At 46.1% G+C, this 23,967-nt stretch overlaps 1 protein-coding gene across 9 annotated transcripts in view; it reads left to right on the top strand.

Annotated features, from left to right (window-relative positions):
* FER (FER tyrosine kinase) overlaps window positions 1-23,967 on the top strand; it is a 316,011-nt gene that overhangs the window by 110,419 nt on the left and 181,625 nt on the right. For 7 of the 9 annotated variants that reach the window (XM_067569167.1, XM_067569169.1, XM_067569168.1 and 4 more), the window contains one exon: window positions 15,362-15,454. In XM_067569167.1, coding sequence (XP_067425268.1) covers window positions 15,362-15,454 — 93 coding nt within the window. Of the gene's footprint in view, window positions 1-3,269; window positions 3,304-13,041; window positions 13,208-15,361; window positions 15,455-23,967 lie in introns of those variants that run through there. The other 2 variants (XM_067569174.1, XM_067569176.1) reach the window with 2 other exon arrangements.

Genomic DNA, 23,967 nt, shown 5'->3' with positions numbered 1-23,967 from the left:
GGTCCCGATGGACAACACTGCTGCAATGTACTATATCAACAGACAGGGCGGGGCTTGTTCCTCAGCCATCTGTCTGGAGGTGGTGGGTCTCTGGAATCTGGCAATAGGCCATGATTTTCACCTGGTGGCCTCTCACCTCCCTGGTATCAAGAATGCCACAGCAGACTGGCTCAGCAGGTCCTTTGTACCATCCCATGAGTGGTTTCTTTATCTGTCAGTCACCAACATGATCTTCCGGAGGTGGGGCTTTCCCAAGTGGATCTCTTACACTCCAAGGTCAACAAGAAGTGCAGCCAGTTCTGCTCCTTTCAGGGGCGGGACGAGGGACCCATATCAGATGCCTTCCTCGTTCCATGGTTGGGTGGCTGCTGTATGCCTTCCCTTCCATTCCATTAATACACAAGGTTCTATTAAAGATAGACAAGGTGAGGTTCATCCTTATTGCACCTGTGTGGCCCAGGCAACACTGGTTCACGATGCTCCTGGAACTATCGGTCGCCCCTCTCCTGGAGCTTTCACAGGACCAAGGGTGCCTTCTGCACCCGGACCTGGAATCCCTCCACCTGACAGCGTGGAGTCTGAATGGCTGAGCTTGAAGGAACAAGCTTGCTCATTTCAGGTGCAAACCGTTCTGATGAGTAACAGGAAGCCCTCCACGAGGTCATCATATTTGGCCAAGTAGAAGAGGTTCACTTGCTGGCACGGCAAATTACTCCGCACCTGGCACCAATCCAGGTGGTACTGGACTACCTGTTGCACCTCAAGCTTCAGGGTCTAGCTACTGCCTCATTAAAGATGCATCTGGCTGCCATCTCAGCCTTTCATCCCCTGATTGATGGGAGATCAGTTTTTTCTCATGCCACGGCAGCCTGATTTCTGAAGGGCATAGAAAAGCTCTACCCTCAGGTCAGGGATCCAATACTCCCCCGAGACGTGAATTTGGTCCTCTCTAGACTGACGGGAGCACCATTCAAGCCTATGGCAACTTGCCCACTTCTGCTACTGTCATGGAAGGTGGCCTTCCTAGTAGCTATCACATCGGCCAAGAGGGTGTCCAAAATCAGAGCTCTCACCTCGGAGCCGCCCTTTACGATTTTTTATAAGGATAAAGTCCAGCTGAGGCCTAACCTGGCCTTCCTACCCAAGGTGGTTGCACAATTCCACACCAACCAGGACATTTTCCTGCTAGTGTTTTTCCCAAATCCTCAGGCTTCCAAGGAGGAAAGGAGATGGCATACGCTGGATGTATGCAGAGCCCTGGCTTTCTTCTTGAAGAGGATTATGCCGTTCCATAAGTCCATGCAGCTGTTTATCATGGTGGCTGAAAGAATGAAGGGCTTACCTGTCTCATCGCAATGAATCTCCTCCTGGATAACCACCTGCATATGCTTCTGTTATGAGGAGGCAAAGGTTCCGCTACCGGGCAATGTCATAGCTCACTCTATCAGAGCTCAGGCGTCTTCTGCAGCATTCTTGGCGTGGGTGTGCATGCAGGACATATGCAAAGCTGCTATGTGGCTGTTGGTGCATACTTTTACATCCCAATATGCCGTTGTGCTACAGGCTAGGGATGACGCCAGATTCGGTAGTGCGGTGTTGCAGTCAGCCAACCTATGCACTCCAAGCTCGTCTCCAAGGTACTGCTTGCAAATCACCTACAATGGAATGGACATGAGCAAGCGCTCAAAGAAGAAAAGATGGTTACTTACCTTGTACTGTTGTTCTTCGAGATGTATTGTTCATGTCCATTCCATGACCCGCCACCCGTCCCCGTTGTCGGAGTTGATGGAAAGAACAAACCGAGGGGGCACAGTGCCGGCAGTGCCTCATACTGCGCCATGCATGCGGGACTCCAGGGGTCACCGAAGCTGGCCCTATGGGATCTGGTAAAAGGAAAAAATTTTCCAGTAACTGGGCATGGGGCGCGAACACACCTATGATTGAATGGACATGAGCAAAACATCTAGAAGAACAACAGTTCCAAGGTAAATAACCGTCTTTTCTTAAATTGCAGCAAGGGAGATTTAGGTTAGACATTAGGCCCGGTCTGTGCTTACCTGATGATTTGGCGGCAGTTGACGGAATTACGCAAGCTACATAGAGTAGCTTGCATAACTCCTGTCGACTGCTGTGCTTCCCTTCTGCACGGCATCTTCACTGCACTGCGCTGATGGGAACCACATTCCTGTCGACGCAGTGCTACGCCACTTGAGGGGGTGGTTTATAAATGTCGACTTCTGGATCGATTGAGCAGGTCTTCACTGACCGCTCAATTGATCCAGATAGGTCGATCTGATGGCAGTGACTTTGCCGCTGTCAGTATGGACATACCCTAGGAAAAGCTTTCCAACTGTAAGGGTAGTTAAGCATTGGGACAAATTACCTGGGGAGGTGGTGGAATTTCTGTCACTGGAGGTTTTTAAGAGCAGGTTTAACAAACACGTCAGGAAAGCTCTAGATAATACTTAGTTTTTCTTCAGTGCTGAGGACTAGACTGATGTTTCTAGCTTTCTTCCAATCCTATCCAATCAATTTTCTTGATTCTACCTTAACACAACAAAATCGTTCAGAAATATACATAGATTGTTCATGATTTTGTGGATAGGGTTCATAGATTCTAAAGGCAGAAGGAAATATTGTGATCATCTAGTGTGATCTCCTGTATAAAACCAGGCCATGGAACTTCCCAAAATAATTTCTTTTAAACTTTAAAAAAAAATAAAAAAATCTCATTGATTTGACAATTGCCTGGGATGGAGAATCCACAACCTTTGGTAAATTATTCCAATGGTTAATACCTTCAGTGTATTTTTAAAAAGTATGCCTAATTTCCCGTCTGAATTTGTCTAGCTTCAGCTTCCAGCCATAATTATCTTTGCCAGATTGGAGTGCCCACTATTAAATATTTGTTCTTCTTGTGGGTATTTATAGATTGTGATCAAGTCACCCTTAACCGTCTCTTTGTTAAACTGGGTACTCCCCTTAATCTTCTTTTTGACAAAGCTCCTTGAATCTATCACTTCTAAGGCACACTGTCTAATCCTTTAATCATTCTTTTGGCTCTTCTTTGAACCCAATCCAATTTATCAACATCCTTCCTGAGTTGTGGACACCAGGACTGAATGTATTATCTCAGCAGTGGTTGCACCAGTGCCAAATACAGAGGTAAAATAACTTCTCTCCTCCTACTCCTCTGTTTATGCATCCGATGATTGCATTAACTCTTTTGGCCACAGCCTCACATTGGGATCTTCCCAAATCTTTTTCAGAGTCACTGCTTACCAGGATAGAGTCCCCCATTCTGTAAGTATGACCTACATTCTGTTCCTAGATGTATATATTTGCACTTAGCCATATTAAAATGCATATTATTTGTTTGTGTCCAGTTATCAAGCAATCCAGATAGTGCTGAATAGTGGCCAGTCCTCTTCATTATTTACACTCTCCCAATTTTTGCATCATCTGCAAACTTTATCAGTGATGATTTTGTTTTCTTCCAGGTCATTGATAAAAATGTTAAATAGTGTAGGGCCAAGAATCATTTCCTGCAAGACTCTGCTAGAAACACATTCATTTGATGTTTCCCCATTTACAATTACATTTTGAGATCTGTAAGCCAGTTTTTAATCTATTTAATGTGTTCCATGTTAATTTTGTATCCTAGTTTTTAATCAAAATGTCATGCAGTACCAAGTAAAATGCCATAAGAATTCTATTGCATCAATACTGCTACTTGTAATCTCATCTCTTTGCCATAAACCTGTGTTGATTGACATTAATTATATTACACTCCTTTAATTTTGTATTAATCGAGACCCATATAAGCTATCTCGCTTATATGTTCCTAATTGTGACATATCCAGGGTACAATCTAGACCAGTATTTCCCAGTGACTGGTCCATGGACTGCTGCTGGTCCCTGAGATCTCCCTGACACAATTTAGGAAGGCAGTAAGCTGGTTAGTAAGCCAGTCCCTGACATCATAAAGGTTGACATTATGTTCACACTGACACTAATTCGAATTAGGAACTACGCCACTTGCAGAGGTGGTCTTATTAATTCAATTTTACAGGCACGTTAATTCGAATTAACAGTGGTGCCAGTGTGAACGCGGGAGTAATTAATTTGAATTAAGGGACTTTAAATCGAACTAAGTCCCCAGTGTGAACCAGCCCTGAGAAACACTGATCTAGACTGATGTCACATCAACAGCCTTACCTGGGGTGCCTTTACACTGCTTTGCTGATGTAGCTACTACTCTTAGTGTGCTCGCACACAGCCTCCGGTATGTAAGTCACTCCCAGCTATACTATATAAATGCTGCAGCCAGCCATTCTTGAATTACACTGCGTTACAATTCATTACATTACAGTGCATTTCATTGCATTACATTACAATGCATTATAATTCACTTACACTTGAATTACACTGCTCTCCTACTGATTTATGGATGTTACCATTTTTTATGTCTGATTTGTGTCCATTTATTCTTTTGCATAGTGATAGTCCGGTTTGGCAAATGTACATGGCAGAGGGGCATTGCTGGCACATGATGGCATATATTATTTTAGTAGATGTGCAAGTGAATGAGCTCCTGATAGTGTGGCTGATGTGGTTAGGACCTGTGATGGTGTCACTAGAGTCAATGTGCGGGCAGAGCTGGCAACGGGGTTTGTTGCAGGGATAGGTTCCCGGGTTACCTGTTCTTGGTGTATGGTTGAAGTAGAAGAGCACTTCAATCTCCCAGGATTCTGTTGCTGACTTGAAAGTTGCCATACTTCAACAAAAAAACTTCAAAATCAGATTTCAGTGAGAAACTGCAGAGCTGGAACTCATATGCAAACTTGACACAATCAGACTGGCTCTGAATAGGGACTTGGAAAGGTTCATTACAAGAAGTAATTATCACTGTTCACACATTCTCACCTTCTGATCAACAGTTGTGAATAGGAATTGAATTGACTTTGTTAGCACTTGCCCTCCCCATTGTTGTTTCTTACCCTTGGATGTATACATATACCTCCTATCTGTGATTTCCACTTCACGCATCTGATGAAGTGGGTTGCAGCCCATGAAAGCTTATGCCCGCAGAAATTTGTTAGTCTTTAAGGTGCTACAGGTCTCTTGTTGTTTTTATTCTTTCTGTGTTCTTCGAGTGCCTGCTCATGTCCATTCCCAACTTAGGTGTGTGTGCTTGCATATGCACCAGTGCCGGAAAACTTTTTCTCTTCATGGTATCCATACAAGCTGGCTCTAGCGCTCCCTGCAGCGGCGCGCACATGTGCCTGCATATAGGCGCCGCTGGCTCACCCTTCGTCTCATTTCCTTCTTGCCGCCAGTGATGGTACTGAGGAGTGACCCTCATCAGAGTTGTCTAAAGTGTTTGGGGAAGCCCACGTCAGTGACAGGTGTAAAATCTGTAAAAGTTTTCGCCCGCGGACCAAGAAAGACCGCAGTGTTAGTCTCCAGGCCATCTCGATGGAGTCGGCCCTTAGACCAGCCTCGGAGCCTGGCAGATCGGACTTGGCACCGAGCATGATGGGCTCGGCATGCAGTGCTTCTTCGGCACCCACTTCAGCTGCCAGGCACCGATCTCCTGCCCCGGTTCCGAAGAAGAGGTCCAAGAAGATTTGCTCAGAACGGGAACGCTTTCCTGCAGAGAAGGCTAAGGGGGACCTGGTCAGACCCATGCCGGGCTGCCAACCCTCTCTGCCTCAGAAGGGTCTTTCGCCTCAGCAAGCGTTGACCCCGGCGCTGGGCCCTCACCGATTCTGGGTAGCGGTAGAGGCCCTCATCGTTTAGTGGTGTCGTCGATTCCAGAGGCCTTCCAAGCTATGAAGGACCTCTTGGCTTTGCTGGTACCACAGATGCTGAGGGACAGCAGAGTGCCACACCGAGATCCGGCACTGACGTCTCGGGGCAGCTTATCGAGGGACAGATCTGCTCAACAGTCCTCATTACCGTGGCACTGTTCACTGGTGTGTAGGCGGTCCCCAGAGTTGAGGCCACACTCTCCAGGTCAAGACACCAACAAATTGGGCATGGACATGTTTGTGTTATCATGTCATTAATTCACCCACTGGAAGCAATGTTGTATCATATTTTTTCACAATGCACCAAATGTACAATAGGTGTCTTAGATTGGGTTATCAATATGTAAAGGAAATTCAAAAGTAATTCTTTGTAGTTTAAGCATTTACATAAAATATAGCCTGAGTCAGTTGGCTCGGAGACTGTGTTTTTTGTTCGTTTTTTTTCAGTGTAAACCTACCCTTAAGTGTGTGTCACTCTTTTCTGAGTCATGGTCCCTATCAATTCTGTTGCTGCTGTTGCATTGTTGGAGCTACACAAAGCTCTCCTTGCAAAATAGCTGTGGCTGTGTAGACAGTAGATATACAGGGAGAGATGTGTAGCACCAGCAGGGAAAACAAGCAGACTTCAGGGAATTGGTTTGGCTGTCTCCCTATTAGAAAGTTAAACATATGCCCTGATTCATAGATTTCTCTGCTATAACAAGCTGGGAAATGTGAGGTTGGCACCTAGATGCTACAGTAATGGTAGTCACATTACAAATACCTACTACTGAGCATTCCCCTTTAGCAATCTGAGAGCTTTCCAAAAAACAAGTAAATCTGGGAATCTCCAGAAAATCTGGAAAAAGTTAGAAGTCTGATCAAAGTTTATAGAAAAATTGTTTTTGTTTTTGTTCAGGTCTGTTTTATTTTGAGCAATTGTAATTCATTTGGTTCCATTCATATTATTTTATTCAGTTCTAATCTATTGTTTGTGAAATACAATATGATCTCACAATTAACAGCTGAATTGTAAATTGTTTGTTAATCCTTAGAAATACCTTGACTATTCGGTTGCTTAATTGCAAAATCACTAAATTCAATTTGACTCCGGAAGCCAACTTTAAAAAAAAATGCAGATTTTGATCACACATTTATTGTCTCATTGAATTTGATATCAAATTTAATCAGTTAGTAAGCAAAAAGAAGAGTTTATAACCAACTATGAGCCCTGTAAACTCATTTTAGGCTCTGATAATCAAGTTGAGTATATTCTGGGTCGTACATTGTCATCAGTATCAGATCTGCTGGCCAAATTCTGCCCTTGTGTGTACCTGAGAACATAATGTGGGCTGCTGAACCTTCATTACTGGAAATGATGCCCAACATAGAAAAAACCCTATTGACTCTCAAAGCCAGGTTGAGTTTACATGGTTCATAGTTGGGAAAATAAAGCAACATACCCTTCTTTTTTCCCCTTGCAAACTTTGCAATTATTAATTTATTAGAAGTAATTGAAATACAGTAAACATGGAACTCCACAATGATAATGCAGTCGCTATTCAGAGTAGTACCATACTTTTACATCTAAATATTTTTTTTTCATTTATTATCTTTTAAAGGTGTCCTTGAAAGGGAAAAATGGACTTTTGTCCTTTTTTGCTTGTTTATAATGTCTGAAGAGTTTTAATGTATTGATAAAAAAAATTTCTTGTCCATATTTACCTTAGTAATTCAGCTCTTGTGTACTTTGAAGGTCTCTAAGGCAGAGGGTTTTCATGGTATTTGCCACTTCTACAGACTCAGCTCTGCCTGCACTTTATCACTTGTGTATCCCCTTTCATGGGAATCAATAGCAAGTGTATCTGTATATCCATCTGTCTCTGCTCACTTTCTCCTGCTTTGTTCTGCTCCCTTCCTTTCACCACATGCATTAGAACCACTCTGGTTTGGCTGCAGGATGGGTCTGGGCTACAGAGGGAGGGGCAGGATTTGTAACTGAATTTCCACCAACCAGGAAAACTACCATTCTGAATTTACTTTTATATTTGTCAATGCTTGTGCCTTGGGTGTTTCCATACCACTAGCGTATTGGCTGTTTATATCTTGGTATTATTGTTAAGAATGATAGTCTATTGATTATTAAGGGATTACATTCTATGCTAGTATGGAAGAATGTATTTCTTTGAAACTTTGTCTTAATTTTTTACTTTATTTTATTTTCTCCTATTTTCATTTCTTTTAAGATGTTGCCTGGGAATTCAATAGAATTCATTAATCAGATGCAATTTTTTTCTTTTAATTTTGTAATCTGATAATCTTCATGATGATTTCATATTCAGCATATCAAATTATAACAAAATTTGCTTCAAGTTTTGTAATGCAGACTATTAAAGAGAGAGACTGAAAAATTTTGTCCTGAGAGAATTTAAAACTTTGGTATAAAAATTTTAATTAAAAAAAAAAAAAAAAAAAAAAAGTAGATAGAAACTTGGGTTTTAAGTGCTTAAAAGTAACTGCCATTATTATCTGTTTAAAATTATTGCTTTAGATTTATACCCAATTTGAACCTTGTAAAAATGTATAGAAAAAGATATACGGATTTGTTGGAATTGTTTGAGATTAGGTTAGTGTTCTCTCCCACACTGCTCATGAGAAAGATGATACTATTAAGAGGGGAATTTAATTTCCTTTAGAAGATGAGCAGGTCAACTCATTCCCACTGTCTAGTTTTATTTATTTATTTATTTTTTATATCTGCAAAAATATTGTGAAGTCTTATACAGTATAAAATCAGTTTGTGGTAACTGGGCATATCCAAAGGAAAAATCAGCCCGTTCATCTCTGGCTTTCAGTTTTCACACACACATATATAGAGGAAATCACATGTGTGAACATAAACTTTCTTCAGATGCGAAACATTAAGTTTTTGATATAACACATATCAAAGAAGTTTGCTGATTTATGAACTACATAGTTTGTATCTACAAAATAAATCTATTTTGATAGCATCATAACATCTAATTACACAGTCTGCAGCTCTCAGGCTCTTGAGAAGGTGCTGCAGGTGCCTGCAATTCCTGCTCTTCCCACTTTCCACTGCAGCCGAGAAAGTAATGCATTGATTCACATCCAACATAGTATTTGGTAATATGTATACAGTGGTCACACTTAAAGTTTCTTCTGGTTTGAGAGAGATTTCCTTTACTGAGAATTGAGAGTACTGGTATAACCAGAAATGCCTCTCAAATTGGTAGAAATGTTTAAGTGCACTCACTGTATATTACAAAACTAAACTACTTTTTAAAAGCTTTGAATTTTCTGGGTTTTTTGTGTGTTCATGTTACAACCTTATGGTCCTGGACATCCCCGTCTGAATTCTAGATCTCTGCAGAAGCCAGGCAAGCGATACATATCTCACTTTACCTGGTAAACAGAGCTGGATGTTGATGGTTTTCCCTGGTCTCCCTAGTTCAAACGAATGGTTAGTGTTCCAACAGTTGTTGGCTTCGTGTATGGTGTAAGACTCATGCATGTGGTGTTGGTTCAAGGTGCAGCTGTCAATAAGAAACCATTACAAAAAATGAAGCACAAAAGAAGCCAGCCAAATACTCTAGATCCCCTTCTTCCTCTAGCTTTATCACTATGAAGGAGAGGCTACAGAGTCTGAACAGAGAGAGCAATCTGAAAAATAACAATTTTTTCCACCCTGGACCAGTTTGAGAAAGTATCCAGAAGAGTCACAGCCATGACTGAAAACCTGTGTGAAAAAGAAGATAAAAAACAAAACAAAGAAAGAAAATACATAAAGGCTTTCTATGCACATCAGCAAAATCAGAAAAAGGATACAGTACAGAAGCATATCTTTGTACATCTCACCAGGCCAGAGAGGCATGAACTGCTAGAAGAATGTGAGTGATTCTCTAGAAAAGAGAGGCTGTAACTTTCACACCCTCTCCTCAGGCTTCTTTCTCCTTTCCTGGCTTTTTCCTCTCTTTGTATCGTCAAGTAGGAGAGAGGCATAAGGAAGGTAAAAGTAAGAGAGTTGAGGCGAAATCTCCATGCTTTTGAGATGAGGAAGTAAAGAAAACGAGAAGGAGGAGTCTAGCTAAGGTTTATACAGTTGGAAACAGTGTTTCAGAACTCCATGTTTCCCAGTTGGTGGCACCATAACACTGTCAGTTCTTTAATCCACTTTTGGGGAAGATTGTCCCTGGGGCAGAAAGCACCAATAGCATAAATGTGCAGGAGTTGAGAGCAGTGAGACTATCGTTGCTGGAATTAGAAATTTGTCTTTAAAACAAGCACCTCCTCGGTCAGTGGTTCTCAACCTTTCCAGACTACTGTCCCCCCTTTAAGGAGGCTGATTTGTCTTGCATGCTCAAGTTTCTCCTCACTTAAAAACTACTAGCTTACAAAATCAGACATAAAAATACAAAAGTGTCACAGCACACTAAAAATTGCTTGCTTTCTCTTTTTTGCCATATAATTATAAAATAAATTGCACACCCCAGATTGAGAAACACTGATATAGTATATACAGCAGTATAAACAGTCATTATCTGGATCTTTATTTGTATTGACTTTACTAGTGCTTTTCATGTAGCCTGTTGTAAAACTAGGCAAATATCTAGATGAACTGACATACCCCCGGAAGACCTCTGCATACCCTCAGGGGGGTACACATACCTCTGGTTGAGAACCACTGTCCCACGTTAGTTGGAAAACCACAATATCTTATGTTACAAGGAGGGGGAAAAGGTTTTATCTAAATAAAGTGATCGCCCAGCCAAACACACTGTGACCTCGGTCTGCCACCAGTCTTGCACACCCACCCCAATTGGTCACTGGACCCCACCATTCACTGTTGTTGGGTGGGTGGCTGATGAGCAAATATCCGGCTAGCAGGACCTGCCACAACACCATGGTCATCCCCTTATGGGCCCCTTCTGAGTGTGGACCCCGTGCTTTGGTGCCATTGTAAATCCTGTACTGATCAGGAGGCAGAAAATATGGGACAATTTGCCAATTTTTAAGAAAAAGTCAGGACACCTGCAAGAGGGCTTAAATACGGGATTGTCCCATTAAAAATGGGATATATGCTCATCCTACCTATAGGTCTCTGCTCCCATTTTGACTTACTTGTCATCATCTGTTGGCACTGAAGCTGGTGTATTTAGTACCCCTCTGGAAACAAGATTAGGCCTCATGCTGGTCCCCTAGCAAAAAGAGTTTAGAACAAAGAGAAAGCCCATTAGTGAAATAGAGAACCTTACTTGTAGCTTCATGTCACCAGAGATTTTCTGGTTGTTGTCGTTAGAGAAATCTGCTGTAAGTAAGTGTAGAATTAAGACTTTATTTGAATTTATTTGAGGGAAACTCATCAGAATGCATAAAATGTTCTCTGCAGCTTCCCCCCTTGTGATATGAGAAGCAGTCATTTAACCACTGCTAATCCCTGTGACTCATTTATCAGGAGAAAGACCCTTTATCTTGTCATTATCTGAGGTGCTTGAAACAAACTGATCATCCCAAAACCTGGTAGGCATACAAGCAAAATTAAGCTTCGTGTCCATGGTAATGCAGTGAGCATTTTTTTAAGTAGCCATTTAATCCATTGATATAAAATCGACCTGCCCGTTGACTCAAGGTAGACTGTTTTATTATCAGATTGTAATTTAAAATGTTATGCAGTATTGTGTAAACATGAGATTGGTAAAAGGAGTGAAATGTTTCATTTGTGGGTAACTGGACACACGATGAATAAGTGTTAGTTATATTGTTTTTTAAGTTCCCCATCTGCTTCATAATTATTTTAGTACAAAAGTTTAACTTTCACCTCTTCTTTTTGATGCTATTATGCTTTTAGGTAGCTATAGTGTAAACTATGGACATGTTGCAGAATGTTGTTAAAGGAGTAACTGTTTATTTTAACTAGCAAATAGAATAGGCATTGCCTACTGACTGAATTGCAGTAGTACATTAATTGCCATAAGGCTATACATTGTAGATAATATTTACTTATTAGTTTTACATTTTGTTGACCATTTAGAAAACTCTTTCGCCAAAAGCTGATGTCGTATAACTGTTTACGTATTTATTCAATTATTTCAATTTTTAACTTCTACATTTCTGAGTGCCCATCCAAACCTCCGAGACACTTTCAAAAAACACTAATCAACCTGTAGTTACCTTAAGATCCGATAACCCAGCAACTACATTGATATAATCAAATGTTATTCCTCCAAAGAGTCCTCACCAGAGTCCCACACATTCTGCTACCCAGCCCAACCTATCATCCATCTGCTTAAGGGGTAAGGGAGTTAAAGATGGACCATGAACTATATATTGAAATCTTACAAATTTGGAGGTATTACTGACATTGTATGGGGCTGCTAGAAATGCTGAAGTTAGGCTTGCCTAAGACTTCCATTTATAAGCCTCTTATTTTAGTTGGTGGTAACATTGTCAAATTTTAACTGCTTGGGCTGAAATTTTCCATGCTTGCTTTCTGTCTTAAATTCTTTTGAAAAAAATCAGCAGTAGACAAATGACTCATATTGCTTAGATGGAAGCTTGGCTCAGTGACTTGGCTGACCTAACTGCTAAAGAGAGGGGGTTAATGTTTCAGAGAAGAGGGACCTCAAACAAATTTGAAAAGATTTCATCTAAATTTTTAGACATCTTTGATTAATTCCTAGCAGATGGTAACTGAGATGTGACTCTGTTTTTCCCTCTCTTTCCTTTTCCCTTTCTTCTCATTCCTTTACTTTTTTGTTCTTTAGTCCTTTTTGTTCTCCCTGGTTTTGGGGAAGAACCAAAAAATTCAATAAAATAAGGAAAAAAAGATTCAGTAGAACAGTTTAATTGTTTCCCAGAGTGCAGCTAAGGAAAAATTTTGGAAGAGCTGTAGTTCCTCCACACTGTGGTGCAAGAATTGGGAAATTTGACAGTAGTTCTGGGGATAGGGAAGTGCCTTTTGTGGGCCTCATGAAAATCCACTCAGATTTAGCCAGATTTTAAACATCTAAAGTTTTCTATTAGCCATATGATCTCTTAGAGCTCTTTATTGGCTTGCTGCACACTCCATTTGCACTGAGTATTCTCCCTGGCCCATCAGAGATTGAGCTGCAGACAGAACAGAGCAGCTGCAGTTGTCCTTTTGACTTATAGAAGGAGCCAGGGAGGGACCATGAATTCTACTCCCAGTTCTTGCACTAACTAGAATTAATATTTTTATGCACTTTAGATCACTTCTTATTGAGCAAGATCTAATCTTCGGAGGCAAGCAGTATCACTCCATTCATTTAACAGAGAGGGTAACTGAAAATCTGCTCAAGAATCAACCCAATCCTACAACATGTTAGACCTAAGTGTCACCCACAACTGCACAGCCTTTCATAATAAATGTTCTAAATCTGTGTGTTTGGTTGTTCTTTCTGTAAATACTAGGCCCCAATCAACACAAGGACCAGTAATAGAACACGGGGATCCTGACTCCTAATCATAGGTGCCGAGTTTTAGGGCTAAGGGTTAGAGGGGGCTCAGATCTGTTTCCCCCAAATAGATCTATCTACCAGTCCAGCAGTTGCCTCGCTCCCCCCATCCCTTGGTGTAGATGCTCACCTTTGCAGGCAAAGACTTGGCATGTGCCACATGATGATGATGATGTGGTGAGGTCCTTGATCCTCTTCCCAATGGCAAGAGGCAACAGCCGGCGTGGGATGCTAGGCCCAAGCAAGCACCAAGGGACAGAATGGAGCCACTGCTGTCTGAGCTCGCTCTCCAACCCCCAGACCCAGTACCTTGGGGCAGTACGGAACCAGTGTGAATGTGGGGCCAGGCTGGTTCACTCTCTGGATTTGTCCCAGACCCAGAGGACAGGAGAATAGCCACTGCTGTTTGCAGTGAGTGCGGGACTGGGCAGACTCATTATTCAAAATCCAGATCTGAGCTGCCACTGCTCGTGGTGAGTATGGGGCCAGATGGGCTCTGTCTGCAACCTCTGTGAGACAGGAGCCATTGATGCTTGGGGTTAGTGTGGGACTAGCTTACCCTCTAAACCCTCCCACAGATCTTCCCTCCACATTGGGCAAGGTTAGAGCTGGGCCCAGCCACTCCAAATAATATTTTTACCCTCCGTCTGTGATCCTGATGTTTCAATATTGCCTGTTCTCTAGCAAATATGTATGTTTTTGTGTATTGTGTATGCTGCCAGCAAAGTGTGCATCATGTCCTTCTCCTAGTGGTGGTCGATATAGATGATAATAGCTTACTTCTGCCCATAGGTATAGTTTGACTGCTATATTTGGGGGGTCTGGGGCTTAATACTATTAATAATAGGTATAGGCCTAATTTCCAGATTTACTGATTGTTAGCGGTACTTAAATTACAGTGTACTTAATGAAGTGGAGGTGGCATTCCCAAGCCACCAGGGGTCGCCACTTGCCCCTCTCTCCCTCCCTGCCCCCAAATGTTGCTTCGTGCTCCCCTGGGGGCATGCTCCATGGTTTGAAAACCTCTGGTATACAGTTTGATTCTATGTAGGGGCGTTGCATGCCCCATAGAATATTAGGGTTGGAAGGGACCTCAGGAGATCATCTAGTCCAATTCCCTGCTCAAAGCAGGACCAATCCCAACTAAATCATCCCAGCCAGGACTTTGTCAAGCTGGGTCTTAAAAACCTCTGAGGGTGGAGATTCCACCACCTCACTAGGTAATCCATTCCAGTGCTTCACCACCCTCCTAGTGAAAAAGCTTTTCCTAATATCCAACCTAGGCCTCCCTCACGGCAATTTCTGTTTTTTCAGGTTTTTTTTTTTTTTTTTTTTTTAAGACTTAGGAAACTTCACACAAAAAAACTATGTTAAAAGGATATTAAAGTTGAAAAGTCAAGCATTCAGAAGTTAGGAAATGCCAGTATTAAAATAGTCCATTTTACCTTAATTGGGTTCCTTTCTTATTACATATTATAATATGATCCTTAATTACATTATTGCATACTATTTAATCTACAGGACTCATACGTCATTGGTTGTACTGGATGGACATTGTCCACCCATTTGTCTCGCCTTCCCCCATTTGTCTCACTTTTTTTCCCATTTTTGGTAACTATTCCATACCTTTGTTCTGTGTACACCTCAGGTGGCACTCAGTGTAGAGCAGGAAGGGATAATAAAGGAAGGACAGTACACGTAAAAATTGAGTGAGTTGCACACAGAAAAGATACTTGCAGAGTTAGGTGTTCTACTAGGTGAATACCTTTTTTTTTTTTTTTTTTTTAAATTGTACTGTTAAAGAATTTTGGATCTGTTACATGGTTGACAGTAATTTTATTTTTAAATAATTACTCAAAACTTCTGTGTTTAATATTATAGAATTTGGGCTAGATCCTCAGCTTGTTTCAATTGACATAACTCCATTGAAGTCTGTACAGCTATGCTAGTTTATCTTTGTTTATATTTAATCAAAACAGAAAAAGTACATCAGATTATAAATACTTAGATGGAAATCTGTGTTGTGTAGTTGATTTTAGTTGCTGATATTCTTTTTTCCCTTCCCCCACGTAGGATAAGAAGGATAAGGTGTCCAGGTTTGATACTATTCGCCACTCCATAGCTGGAATGATAAGATCTCCAAAATCCATGCTGGGTTCTTCATCAGTAAGTAGTCTTGACAATGGGGTGTTATATTCTCTCACTTTTTGCAACCCAAATAAGATTCTTTTTAACACAACCACACACTTCTACCTACATGGAAAATATTATATTAAAATAGCAGTAGGAAATCCTAAATTACGACTAGTCAGTAGACAGGATAATACCATGATATAACAGTATGAATCAGAACTACTTTTATTTAGTGCATTCTAATAAAAAAATATATCAAATATCTGTTCCACTGCTCCAGGGACATTGTCATAGCATAAAAAGTTAATTTCTTTAAAACATTAATTTATTGACTGATTGACATTGTGGTATTCCTTGGTGCATTGTGATACTGTATTCCTTGGTGAATCTGGTGGTCTTACGCATCTCTTACACACCATCTCAATGCATTCACAGCCCTTACTAAATGCAGTTATTAGGGATATTGATGCGTGAAGGAACTTTGACTTGTGCGTTGATTTTTGGGGGGCTCTTTGGACATCTGGTGTTCTAGAACCTGATCCAAAGTCCGTTTAAGTCCAAGAGAGTCCTTGCATTTTTTTAAATAGGATTTGGATGGGGCCCCTAAGCAAAGGAAGAATTTTTTGGAGGCCTGGATGATTAAGACAGTTTAAAAAAAAATAAGAGGAAAAGAAAAACAAGTTGTGTGACGCTTGCTGATCTGTTTTGAATCATGCACTATAAAACGTAGCAAAAATGCTGAATTACATGCATTCACTAAGATGCGTCTAACTTTATTTCAAAAACATTTCCCTTCCAATACTTAGCTGAAGTTATTGCTCCAAAAACTCAAAAAAGGCCCAAACGAAGTTTACTAGAATGTCCAAAAAAAAATTTGTCTTTGGGCTGAGGTCAGTCACCTGAAGTTTTAGCCCAAAAGGAAACTTCTTGAGAAAGAGGAGTGTAGAATGAACAGGCCTTCTCAATAGTCAGTATTGCATCATTACCAAGCAACTCTGCAAGGCAGTGGTTCTCAACCAGGGGTACACATACACCTGGTGGGTATGCAGAGGTGTTCTGGCGGTACATGAACTCAGCTAGACATTTGCCTAGTTTTACAAAAGGCTACATGAAAAGCATTACCTAAGTCAGTACAAACTAAAATTTCATACAGACAATGACTTGTTTAAACTGCTCTGTATATTATATCAGCGTTTCTGAATTGTGGGGTCACAATTTACATTATTAGTTAGATGGTAAAAATGAGAACGTAAGTAATTTTTCAATAATAGTGTGCTGTGACAATTTTGTATTTGATGTCTCGTTTTGTACGTTAGTAGTGTTTAAGTGAGATGAAACTTGGGATACTCAAGACAAATCAGCGTCCCGAAAGGGCGACAGTAGTCTGGAACGGTTGAGAACAGTAGGTAAACAATAATTGAAATAGGTGTTCTTCTTCGAATGCATGCTCATGTCGATTTCAAATAGGTGTATGCGTGCTGCATGCACAATTGTTGGGAGGTTTTTCCCCTGACAGGTTGGTGCAGGCATCCCCTGGAGTCACGCCTTCATGGTACCGTATGTAGGGCCACGTTGATCTCCTGTCTCTTCAGTTCTATCTTCGAGTGATTGCTCATATCCATTCCAATATAGGTGTGTGCACGCCACAGTGCACAGTTCCCGGAACTTTCTTCCCCTTAGCAGACCCCGTAGGGCTGGCTCTGGTGCCCCCTGGAGTGCTGCGCCCATGCCGCAGCACATGAGGCACTGCTGGCCCTACGCCCCCTCAGTCTCTTATTTCCGCCTGTGGCGGTCGGATGGAACTAGCACTTGCTCTCTGCAAGTGCCATTCCCCTTCTTTTATCTCTTTGTTAATCAAAGTATCTAGTTAGTTTAAGTAGTTGTTAAATGTTGTAGCTTAGGAAGAAGTCCCTGACGGACTTAAGGTGGCCGGGCTATGTCCCGGCCGCCTGGGTTTAACCCCCTTCCCGCCCCCCGCCCCACTCGGTACCTTAAGTGCCTGGGGGGACAGCAGACAAGAGTAAGATATGCAAGGCTGTAAACAGTGAGCAGAGCAGAGAGATCAGGTTTAAAGCCTTGCTCCTAGCGCAGCGCACCGCTCTGTGTCCGGATCGTCCTGCTCCCCCTCGGTGCGAAGCGCACCGTCGGCACCGGATTCCACTCAGCACGGAGCAGCATCCCCGGTGCCAACGACGAGAAGAGCGCATGGAGCGTGGACACTCCCCTGCGCCGTGGGTACGGGCAGGGTCGAGGACAGAGAAGCACCAGCCCCGACCCGTTGAGTCCCCTCCGGGTCTGCATCTCTGAGCAGGGGTCCACCCCCAACTCTTCAGAGTGGGAGAGTGCCCCTGCCAATGCGGAGGCTTGTTGGCTGGCCTATGCCACCTCCGTGCCCCTCCCCCTCTGCTGAGGGAGAAAGGGCTGGGGTCCCGGGGCAAGCCCGCATGGGTCCCCCCGAAGGGCAGTGGAGATCCCCCATACGGGGAGGACGATCTCCCACCAGACGGCCACTGGGGGTTGAGCGAGGATGCTCTCCCAGTGGGTCAGCACTGGAGCTCTCGGAGGCAGTGGGTCTCTTTGGGCGCCGCAGCCCCAGGCGGCGCCGGAGCCCCCGGTGGCAGCGGGGCTCCCGCTGGCTCCACACCCCCAAGCGGGTCTGGAGCCCCCGGTGGCAGCTGGGCTCCTGCCGGCTCTGCAACCCCCAGGGGGAAAAAAAAAAAGGCGGCAGCGGGGCTCCGGCCGCCTCCGCAGCCCCAGGCGAGGCTGGAGTCCCCGCCGGCTCCACTGCCCTAGGCGAGGCCGGAGCCCCCGGCGGCAGTGGGACTCCAGCCGGCTCCACACCCCCAAGCGGGGCCGGAGCTCACGGCAGCATAGGGGCTCCCGCTGGCTCCGCAGCCCCAAGCAGGGCTGGTGCTCCAGGCAGCAGCGGGGCTCCCGCGGTACCACAGCCACAAAAAAAAAAAAAAAAAAAAGCCAGGGCTGGGGTTCCCGAAGGCAGCGGGGCTCCCGCCGGCAGCGGGGCTCTACCGGCTCCACAGCCCCAAGCGGGGCCGGAGCTCGCAGCCGCCCCGCAGCTCCACACAGCACCAGGGTCCACACGGCACCGGGACTCCACGCTGTGCTGTAGCTCTCCACAAGGCTGAGGGCTCTTTGGAGCTCCCCTCAGCGGTAGGCAGCGGAAGCACGGTCCCCAGCGTGGACAAGGCACCCAGGACCTAGGACAACCGCCTGTGTGGTGGCTCGGATCCCACTGGGGGGGGCAGTCGTCGGAACAGCCGACGCCCCTTCAAGGTGTCCAAGCAGGCGGCAAAAGTGTTAGTAGGGGTACAGTCCGTACCCTGGCACAATCTGAGGCCTATAAACACCGCTCGTCGGTTGAGGAGTCGGACCCCGTGGAGACACCCCCCCTACAGGTGCACCCCTTCGGCAAGGGGAGTACTCGCAAGACTTGCCGCAGTAGTCCTATTACCCCTTCCCGGTCGAGGCAGTCTCCGGGGGCCAATGGCGTCACTGAAAGATTTCAGGGAGCACCAGGAGTTGCCCAAGAGTGGGGCCCCTACCTTGCGGTTGGCTTCCACCATCCTGCATGGAGGACCCACCCTGTCTAAGGCAGCTCTCCAAACGTCAAATGACGCTGCTGCCGCGGCGGGTAGGGCCATAGCCCCCACAAGTTCCATGAGGACATGCTCATGGCTGCTACCCTCAGGCCTGTCCAGGAGGTGCAGCAATCTATCCAGAATGCTGGGATCCAGGAGACTAGTATGCTGCCCTCGCCCTACAAGGACGCATACTTTCATGGGTCCATCCTCCGGAGCCAACAGGAGCTGGCTCCTACTACCAATTTACAGCCTGCCCCTTGGCCTCTCTTCAGCTCCAAGGGTGTTCACAACTTGAGTGACGGTAATGGCGGCCCACCTCAGGCGAAAGAGTGTGCAAATCTTTCCCTACCTGAACGATTGGTTGATAGGGGGTAGGTCCAGGTTCCCAGTGCAGGTCAGTGCGACTTATGCTGCTCCACCTGCAGCAGGCTGGGTCTATTCATAAACAAACAGATGTCCACTGACCCCAGTGAAACACATAGAGTTCCTTGGGGCCACCCTAGACGCTCCCCAGGCCAGAACCTCCCTGCGTCAGCTATGTTTTCAAGGGCTGGTCTCTATCATCTCCCAGCTGCACCAATACTCCACGACATCAGCCTGGCACTGTCTACTGCTGTTAGGCTACATGGTGCCCTGCACATACATAGTGAGGCTAGCTCGCCTGAGGCATAGCCCGATTCAGGCATGGGTGGCCTTGGTATATGTGCCAAGCAAACGCCCACTGAACTGGGTGGTCTAGTTCCCCGCCCGCCCTAGCCTCCCGGGATTGGTGGAGATTCCCCAGGGCAGTAGGGAAGGGCGTTCCCTTCATGGAACTGATCCCGTCGGTCACCTTAAGCTCCGACGACTCGTATGTGGGATGGGAGCCCACATGAGTGCCAACCTGAGCACTCGGGGGCTCTGGTCGGTGGAGGAAAAGTGCTTGCAGGTCACCGTGGGGGAGCTGAGAGCCATTCGCCTAGCGTGCAGGCTGTTCCTCTGATCCCTGACAGACATAGTGGTGCAGGCACTGCCGGACAACACTGCAGCCATTTTACATGAAGAGGCAGGGAGGGGCATCCTCCCTGCCTCTCTGCGAGGAAACTACCCATCCGTGGGGCTTTGCCATGAGGCATGACTCTGCTGGACTGCATCTCACCTCATGGGGGTGAGGAGTGACGAGGCAGATCTCCTCAACAGGTCGTTTCTATTGCTGCACTCAGGGGTAGTGACTGCGATGCTCCAGAAGTGGGGTGTTTCCCAACCGGATCTGTTCATGTCGGTTTGGAATGCTCAGTGCCAAGGCTCGGCTTGCGCCGGGGTCATGAGATTGGGTTGCTTTCAGATACGTTCCTCAGTAATGGGATGGGGACCCTCAGGTATGCGTTCCTGCCCACTCCACTCCTGCCAAAGGTCTTACTGAACATAAACAGGGGCAGGGAGGATGTCATATTCACTGCTCAGGCCTGACCGAGCCAGCGGTGGCTCAACATGCTGCTGGACCTTTCGTTCGCCCCGCCCATGAGGCTCCCGAGGCAGCATGACCATCTCTCCCAGGACCACAGTGGCCTGTTGCCCCCGGTCCTGGATTCCCTGTAGCTCACGGCCTGGAGGCTCTGTGGCTGACGGAGATAGAGGGGCCTGCTCGGTGCAGGTCCCACAACTCCTACGGGGCAGCAGGGACCCTACTACACAGGTCGTGTATCAAGCTAAGTGGTCATGGTTTACCTCTTGGGTGGAGTCCCGGGGCATTCCGCCAGCCTCTTGCCTCCACAGGCGACCCTGGAGTACTCCGGGGTCTGGTGCTGGCCTAGTTGACAGTTCACTTGGCAGCTATTTTGGCCTTCCATTACCCGCTAGCGGGGAGATCCCCGTTCTCCCATCCCACATTGGTCAGGGTGCTCAAGGGGGTGGAGAGGCAGTATCCCCAGGTCCGCAACCCCGTGCCTCCCTGGGATATCAGCCTGGTCCTCTTGAGACTCATAGGGCCCTCCCCCTTGGAACTCATGGCTTCACGCCCTCTGCCGCGCTTCGTGGACGGTAGCATTTCGGGCGACCATTACCTCAGCCTAGGGGGTCTCCAAAATTAAGGCCTTGACCTCGGAGCCCCCTTATACACTATTCTATACGGATAAACTGCAGTGGAGGCCATGCCCGGTCTTCTAGCCTGGATTGGTTTCCAAACCTCGTTGTAACCATGATTGATCTCTCCCTGTGATTCCCAAACCGCGCGGTCTGGGTTTGGGGATGGCATTCGCTAGACGCGAGACGAGCCCTGGCCTGTTACATTGAAGACATGGCCGTTCCAGAAATTGGCGCAGCTCCTCGCCGTGGGCGGGGGACTGGATGAAAGGATCACCGGTCTCCACCCAGCACATCTCTGCGTGGATCACATCCTGCATCAAGTGCTGCTAGGAGCAGGCAAATGTGCTGCTGCCGGGTGTAATCACAGCGCATTCACCCAGAGCTAAGGCCTCATCTGCGGCTTTTCTGGAGAGAGTGCCCCTGAAGGACATCTGCAAAGCAGCTCCCTGGTTGTCAGTCCACACCTTCACATCCCACTACGCCATCGTTCAGCAGGTGAGAGAGGACGTAGGATTCGGCAGAGCCATGCTGAGGGCAGCTCACTGGTAACTCCTACCCACCTCCGAGGTATGGCTATTTAATCACCTATATTGGAATGGATATGAGCAATCACTCGAAGATAGAAAACAAGGTTACTTACCAGTAACTGTTGTTCTTCGAGATGTGTTGCTCATATCCATTCCACACCCGCCCCTCATCCCCGCTGTCGGAGTTGGCAGAAAGAAGGGACTGAGGGGGCGTAGGGCCAGCAGTGCCTCATGTGCTGCGGCATGGGCGCAGCACTCCAGGGGGCACCAGAGCTGGCCCTACGAGGTCTGCTAAGGGGAAAAAAGTTCCAGGAACCATGCACTGTGGCGTGCACACACCTATATTGGAATGGATATGAGCAACACATCTCGAAAAACAACAGTTACTGGTAAGTAACCTTGTTTTTCTTCTTACCGCCTGCAACAGTCATTGGAGTTGCTATCTTCTCTTGCTCCAGCAAGCATTTCCCCAGTGGTCTACTGTGGTTCCTATAAATACTTAGATTAGAATTAGTTAGTAGTAGTTAGCTAAAGTTTTCTTTGAGGAATTTTCTCCCCACTACGCTTCCTTCCACCCACCAGGGAACTGGGGCATGCCTCTGTCCCAAGGATTCCATGTGGGAACTGCCATAAACTTATGCCAAAAGGCGATCCCCCTGAATCCTGCCTAAAGTGTGTGAGTGAATCCCACCAGACAGATCACTGTAGGATTTGCAGGGGATTCCGTCCTAGGAGCAAGAAGTAGAGGAACGTTAGACTTAAATGCCTCCTCATGGAGGCAGCTCTCCATCCCCAACTGGCCCCAGACCACTTGGACCCGTCACCCAGTACCTCAGTGTGGAGTGCATCGGCCTTTAGTAGAGCGTCAACTATGCCGATAAAGGACTCATCACAGAGAGAATCCTGGCACCAGCATTCCTCACTGAAGACGACATGGCACCACTCCCACTCTCTGGTGCCTCACAAGAGGCTTAAAAAGACTGATAGAGGGCATTCGCCCACAGTGAAGACAGCAGGGAGGGACAGCGCTAATGGTGTGCGTTCTGCACTGGGGCACCCGGTGCCTACCTCACCAGAGGCGAGACCCGCAGAGGGCTCCGTCGAGTCCAGTGCCCATGGACTCACCTGTAAGGTGAAAGAGTTAGATCTCCCTTCTAAGCCCTGACACTTTTGAGGCAACACAGCAGTCCCCTGCCAGAATAGAGAGAGCGCTACAATTAAGATCTCCACCGGCACTGCAGTGAAGTGTGGTGCTGTCTAGAGGCAAGCCTGCCGCAGTGTGACACCACTCACCTTCCCTTCGGCACTGCTCTCTGGCACCATCTGACTCGACACTGCTGTGGTCCCCATGCTTGGGGTCATCATACTCAGAGGCAGAGTTGTATATCTCGAAGTGTAGTCAGCACCAGTCAGAGTGGTGCTGCTACAGGGAGAAGAAGGGGCAGGCCCCCTTCATGGGACCTTGGCCAGCACAGTGACAGATGCCTATGCAATGGCCCTTTTGGATTTTGTGGGCATACCACCAGGCCCAGGGGTCTTATTCTAGGCATTCCCACTTGGTCATCTGTGATAAACAGGTCCCCCAGCCACACGAGGAACGCTTGACTCCACCCAGTACGTCAAGATCAACACTGAGGCTGACACAGAGTATGGTGCAGGATCTGGCATTATGGCCAACCCTGGCACTGAGCATGTCAATCCAGCGCAGGGCAAAATCCATGACCCAGAGGTTCAGGAAGATATGGTACCATCCACGGGTGTCGTCATCATCCTCTCCCAGTGAGGTGGTGGCAGTGACTTCGACCACACTATCCCCAGTGGACAGCAGGACTCACCAAGAATTATTGTGAAGAGTGGCCCCAGAACCTAGGCCTCCAAGCGGAAGAAGTGAAGGAATCTGTGGAGCCTATTGTGGATATCTAAGCACCGGAGGACCCCTCAAGGGTGACACTGCCCGTCGTTAAAACCATCCACAATACCACCAGAGCGTTGTGACAGACTCCAGCCTCTATCTACCCCGCAGCTAAGGGGATAGAAAGAAAGTACTTTGCACCCTCCAAAGGGCATGAGTTCCTCTTTACTCACCCACAGACAGGTGATAGCAGCGGTAAACGAGAATGAGCGGTAGGGGATGCAAGGCCTAAAGCCCAGGTCCAAAGACTCAAAGAAGCTGGACCTCTTCAGTAGACAGGTGTATTCCACCAGGGGGCTTCAGCTTCACATCATAAACCAGGGGTGGGGAACCTTTTTTATGTCAAGGTCCTGATGGTGGCCCTGGCGGCGGGGGAGAATTCGGCGGCGGTGCAGTTTCACAGCGGCGACGGGGTTCCGTGGGGGGCCGGGGGCACTGCTCGCC

The sequence above is a fragment of the Emydura macquarii genome, unplaced genomic scaffold (genome assembly GCF_026122565.2).
Source record: "Emydura macquarii macquarii isolate MOO-44397 ecotype Brisbane River unplaced genomic scaffold, CSIRO-AGI_Emac_v2 contig_2897, whole genome shotgun sequence".
In the NCBI taxonomy this organism is placed as follows: domain Eukaryota; kingdom Metazoa; phylum Chordata; order Testudines; family Chelidae; genus Emydura; species Emydura macquarii.
The sequence above is the reverse complement of the archived record's forward strand: the minus strand, read 5'-3'. Positions and strand labels throughout refer to the sequence as shown.